Here is a 6000-nt window from a genome sequence, read left to right as displayed (position 1 = left end):
GACAGACATGGTATGGACCTAACAGAAGCAGAAGATATTAAGAAGAGATGGCAAGAATACACAGAAGAACTGTACAAAATAGATCTTCACGACCCAGATAATCACGATGGTGTGATCACTGACCTAGAGGCAGACATCCTGGAATGTGAAGTCAAGTGGGCCTTAGAGGTGATGGAATTCCAGTTGAGCTATTCCAAATCCTGAAAGACGATGCTGTGAAAGTGCTGCATTCAATATGCCAGCCAATTTGGAAAACTCAGCAGTGGCCACAGGACTGGAAAAGGTCAGTTTTCATTCCAATCCCAAAGAAAGGCAACGCCAAAGAATGTTCAAACTACTGCACAATTGCACTCATCTGACACGCTAGTAAAGTAACGCTCAAAATTCTCCAAGCCAGGCTTCAGCAATACGTGAACCGTGAACTTCCTGATGTTCAAGCTGGTTTTAGAAACAGAGATCAAATTGCCAGCATCTGCTGGATCATGGAAAAAGAAACAAAGTTCCAGAAAAGCATCTATTTCTGCTTTAGTGACTATGCCAAAGCCTTTGACTGTGTGGATCACAATAAACTGGAAAATTCTGAAAGAGATGGGAATACCAGACCACCTGACCTTGAGAAATTTGTAGGCAGGTCAGGAAGCAACAGTTAGAACTGGACATGGAACAACAGACTGGTTCCAAATAGGAAAAGGAGTACGTCAAGGCTGTATATTGTCACCCTGCTTATTTAACTTATATGCAGAGTATATCATGAGAAACGCTGGACTGGAAGAAACACAAGCTGGAATCAAGATTGCCGGGAGAAATATCAATAACCTCAGATATGCAGATGACACCACCCTTATGGCAGAAAGTGAAGAGGAACTCAAAAGCCTCTTGATGAAAGTGAAAGAGGAGAGTGAAAAAGTTGGCTTAAAGCTCAACATTCAGAAAACGAAGATCATGGCATCCGGTCCCACCACTTCATGGCAAATAGATGGGGAAACAGTGGAAACAGTGTCAGACTTTATTTTTCTGGGCTCCAGAATCACTGCAGATGGTGACTGCAGCCATGAATTTAAAAGACGCTTACTCCTTGGAAGGAAAGTTATGACCAACCTAGACAGCATATTCAAAAGCAGACATTACTTTGCCAACAAAGGTCCATCTAGTCAAGGCTATGGTTTTTCCTGTGGTCATGTATGGATGTGAGAGTTGGACTGTGAAGAAGGCTGAGCACCGAAGAATTGATGCTTTTGAACTGTGGTGTTGGAGAAGACTCTTGAGAGTCCCTTGGACTGCAAGGAGATCCAACCAGTCCATTCTGAAGGAGATCAGCCCTGGGATTTCTTTGGAAGGAATGATGCTAAAGCTGAAACTCCAGTACTTTGGCCACCTCATGCGAAGAGTTGACTCATTGGGAAAGACTCTGATGCTGGGAGGGATTGGGGGCAAGAGGAGAAGGGGACGAGAGAGGAGATGGCTGGATGGCATCACTGACTCGATGGACGTGAGTCTCAGTGAACTCTGGGAGTTGGTGATGGACTGGGAGGCCTGGCGTGCTGAGATTCATGGGGTTGCAAAGAGTCAGATACAACTGAGCGACTGAACTGATCTAATACTTTATTATTTATTTTCATTTAATTAATAACATTTTTATTTAATAACTATTTATGAATAAAAAGTTTCCTTTAATAATGTTTCTTTAAATAGAGCAAGATAATTATAATTTAAAAAAATAACAACAGTATGGATGGTCCTAAAGGGTTAGGGCTTGGGATAATATTCTGATGCCACTTTTTGAATTCGGGACACATATGAGCCCATACTAATATCTTTAAAGTGTTATGAAAAAGTCAAGTCAAAAAGTGCTAACCAGGGCCTTCCCTGGTGGCTCAGTGGTAAAGAATCTGCCTGCTAATGTAGGAGAGACAGTCCCCAGTCCAGAAGATCCCACATGCCATGGAGCAACTAAGCCCCTACACCACAACTACTGAGCCTGTGTTTCAGAGCCTGGAAAACACAACTACTGAGCCCACGAACCGCAACTACTGAAGCCTGAGTGCCCTAGAGCCCATGTTCTGCAACAAGAGACGCCAGCGCCATGAGAAGCCTGCGCACTGCAACCAGGGAGCAGCCGTGCTCCCGTCACTAGAGAAAAGCCTGTGCAGCAGTGAAGACCCAGCACGGTATGCTATGCTATGCTATGCTAAGTCTCTTCCGTCGTGTCCGACTATGTGCGACCCCACAGAGGGCAGCCCACCAGGCTCCCCCGTCCCTGGGATTCTTCAGGAAAGAACATTAGAGTGGGTTGCCATTTCCTTCTTGAGTGCATGAAAGTGAAAAGTGAAAGTGAAGTCGCTCAGTCGTGTCCGACTCTTAGCGACCCCATGGACTGCAGCCTACCAGGCTCCTCCGTCCCTGGGATTCTCCAGGCAAGAGTACTGGAGTGGGGTGCCATTGCCTTCTCCGACCCAGAACGGTGCCCCCTCAAAAAAGCGCTCAACAGACAGGATAATTATTTGAAGACAATATAACTCACCTTAGCGTTCTCTGGTTTTTTAGTAAGTTCTGCAGACCCAGGAGGCCTTCCTTCCTTTCTGACCAGTTGGAGCTGGCACATCTGTTGAGGACTTCCGCCACGTCTTCTGTCTGCCTCATGTACGTGGGAATACTACCGTTCCGAGAGCTGTAGGAGCGTTCCGAACAAGCACTGGATGCATCGCTGTTCGCATCATCATCTGAGTGCATCCCATAAGATTCGTATCTTCTTCGAGCAGGTTTTTTCTGTTATACGTAAAGACTCTCATTAGTGGTAGCTAAAATAACATGCCGGTATTTCACGATTTCTACTGACCAGAAAAGGACTGGCCTTTGTTTAAAAATCAGTGTAAAGCATGCTGCTAATCATTGTAATAATAAAATGTCGAAATTTTAGTTTTTTTCAGAAAACATGTTTTAGGAGTTAGTAGGAGATGAAATATTCTTTAACTATGGGGAGTGGTAGAAGCAGAATAAAACTACTATATGGAAGTCAGATACATAAAGTGGGGAGTGCTAAAAACATGAGGTTTTTCCTTTTCTTTTTTCTTTTTGTGGAAAACCAAAAACTACTACCAGAGTGTAAATGAACAGGCTCTGTACTAAAACTCTGAGTTGTTACAAAGAAATTATAACCTTTTTAAAGGATGAGAATGGACGAGAAAAACCTGTTTCCTGTGTAAAGTTCTATTTTTTCTGTCTGTCTACCTCCCTTTTCCTCTATTCTTCTTTCACTTCCATTATCATTTCTCTGCCGCTCTTCCTTCACTTGTACCCATCCCTGATGTTTCTTTGAGAAGAAAACCACAAAGAATGATGACAGCCCGTTTAGCTTACTCTTACTTTTAGGAAGCAAGCTCCTGAAGGGTTCTCCATGCTTTCCCTAATGTGTCTAAACTATCTATTTCAATATATATAAAAAAGTATTACTTTGATTTCTTCACATCTGAAGTTATAAAACTGCTAATTTTACCTTGAATATTAAAAGTGAAATGAGACAGAATAGATTATTTGAGATTTCCCTGAGAGAATCAGAATTAAGTCTTTGTGTAATCTGATATGTGAATTCAGGCTGGTGAGAGATGAAGATGTTTCTATGAAACACTGAAGAACAATAATTTTACATAGCTCCAGGTGACTTAAATTATTCAAGTTTAAAATCTAAAAGAAATATAACCTGAACTTAATTAAAAATAGTTTTTCATTGACTTTCCATCACTAAATTGATTTGATTTGGAGGCACCAACAATTTAGAATGGCAAAAACATGATACTTTTGTTTTAGGCTCCAAGTTTTGTTATAGACATAGCGTCAATGACATCATCGCATTTGTGCAAAGTAGTCAGGCTCAAAGGATGAAAACCCCCACAGGACACTATTTAAGTACTATCTCCCTACTGATAATCATATAATCATATGTACAGAAAGGTGACGTATGTCTAAAGATTTTATTACTTCCACTTGAATTTTTTATAGAAGACTATCATCTGTTAAACTGATGAAGGCAAGAAAAAAACGTTATGGTACCATAAGATGTCAGAAAATAGCAATGTCTATACCTTAGTCCGTATGTCTCCTAAGAGCTGAGAGCAGTAGATTTTTAAAGAGAAAAATTGAAAATAATGAAGAACATTTTGCTAAACAGCACAGTGAAGTAGGCATAAACAATGCCCATAATCAGAACCATTAAGCTTTTAAATATTTAGATACATAAGAACTGCTTATTAGCAGGTTATATCTTTAATCTTGTCAATATCCTTTAGTCCAAAGAAAAATATGTAAGTTACAGAAATATTCACATAACCAATTTCCCCAAAAAACTCAAGTCTTCTTCCTATTTGTATCTTTTTGTCATTCCTAAACTTAATTTTATTTCTATGATTTTCCCTAGGTCCAACCAGGCTTAATAGTTAAATAGTCTTTTCCTAAAAATTGATAGTTATAATTGGAATATCTATGCTATGCAAATAATGGAAGTAGACACAATCAAATTATTGGGATTTGGTTTTTAGCACTGATGGCTAAATATTCCTCATATAAACCAAATACATCTTATTATAAATAATAGGATAAAGATTATTCAAGAGTAATCCAATCAATTCATAAAATTTGTATGAATAGAATTTAACTAGTAAATCCTTCACATAGAGGAAACTAGAAAATGTGATTTGAGAAATACACTGATCAGGAAGAATAAATTTAAAACATATGACTAATTTAATACCATCAGAATAAGATGTGATTAATATATCCCAAGCTCAAGAGAACAAAGTTCATATTTAGTAAGTATTTTTATGAAAAAAATCAGGTGGCTGAGGTAAAGAAAAAAATTCAGCACAGGGCAGAACCTCACATGTGATTACATTTAATATGCTATAGCTATGGCCAATGAATATTTTTAAAAACTTGCCTTTCAAATATATGTGGCACATGGCGTATCGGCAATGGTTAAGAGGTGGCATGCAGGTTTAAAAGGCGCAATGTACTTTCTTATTTTAAAACAAACATGACACCTTTGTTAAGTTCTGTGTAAGAAAATGAGTAGATGCTTCTCAAAAATAGGATTAATGTCATAATTTAAGAGAAACTGTCATACTGAATTGATGAGGGAAAAAGGCAAAAGCCAATCATAATCACTGTCTCAAGTACTTCCTTCATAATTTCATGGGGAGGAAAAACTACAGTGATATCTGTACGTCACTCTTCTGACAAAACCATCACGGATCTGTAGGTGATATTTTGAAGCCTCACTGTTTAATGTTTCAGGTTTAAAGAACTAGAAAGATATCTTAAATATAATTTGTTTTGAAATTGTACTTTCTCTCAGCTCAGAAAATACAAATAAGTAAAAGACTATACAAACTTTACTCCAAACTAAAACAACCCCTAACTACTCAAGGTTGAGCTAGCTTTGAAATTATACACTTGCAGTGTACATATTTACAAACTCATCTGTCTGCCTTTATTTTCAGTGTACTACAGTGCATAAAAACACTGTATTAACAATACCAGTATTTATATTTCTGACATTCCATCGTGGGCCTTGGCTTAAAAACCTGACCAATTAATAAAGATCAACAATAAATTATACTGTTTTGCTTTTTATACTGCCACATTTGATCTTCCTAGATTTAATCCACAAGAATCTTCCATCTCCTTTCCCACACTTGTGGACTGGCTCACTCATATATTAGTTTCATTAACTGGAACATCTATAGTGATAAGGAAATGGACAAGAGTACCAAGGCGTCTGCCACTGCCTCCTCCACGTCGGAACCTGTGTTCAGGACTCGCATGGCACTGACCGAGGATGACAGTCGGCTTGATTGGCTGATCCCATACCCCGGACCTAATTCATCAGAAGAAGGAAAACAGCTTTGAGAGAGCCGTAAACGTAACATGGTCAGGCTGGAAAGTTTGAGATCCTTGAGGAGGGGGGAAAAAAAAAAAAACCAATGGGGCAAAGCATTTTAAAAGCAA

General features: G+C 39.0%; 1 protein-coding gene across 1 annotated transcript in view; it reads right to left on the bottom strand.

Moving 5' to 3' along the window:
* The window catches only part of CLASP2 (cytoplasmic linker associated protein 2), a 175513-nt gene that overhangs the window by 46465 nt on the left and 123048 nt on the right, over positions 1-6000 (bottom strand). Inside the window, exons 22-23 of the mRNA XM_010835579.1 lie at positions 5763-5869; positions 2522-2766 (exon numbers count right to left, since the gene is read on the bottom strand). Coding sequence (XP_010833881.1) covers positions 2522-2766; positions 5763-5869 — 352 coding nt within the window. The remainder of the gene's footprint in view (positions 1-2521; positions 2767-5762; positions 5870-6000) is intronic.

Source organism: Bison bison, unplaced genomic scaffold (genome assembly GCF_000754665.1).
Source record: "Bison bison bison isolate TAMUID 2011002044 unplaced genomic scaffold, Bison_UMD1.0 scf7180017864043, whole genome shotgun sequence".
Lineage (NCBI taxonomy): Eukaryota > Metazoa > Chordata > Mammalia > Artiodactyla > Bovidae > Bison > Bison bison.
This window is presented reverse-complemented; position numbering and strand designations above follow the sequence as displayed.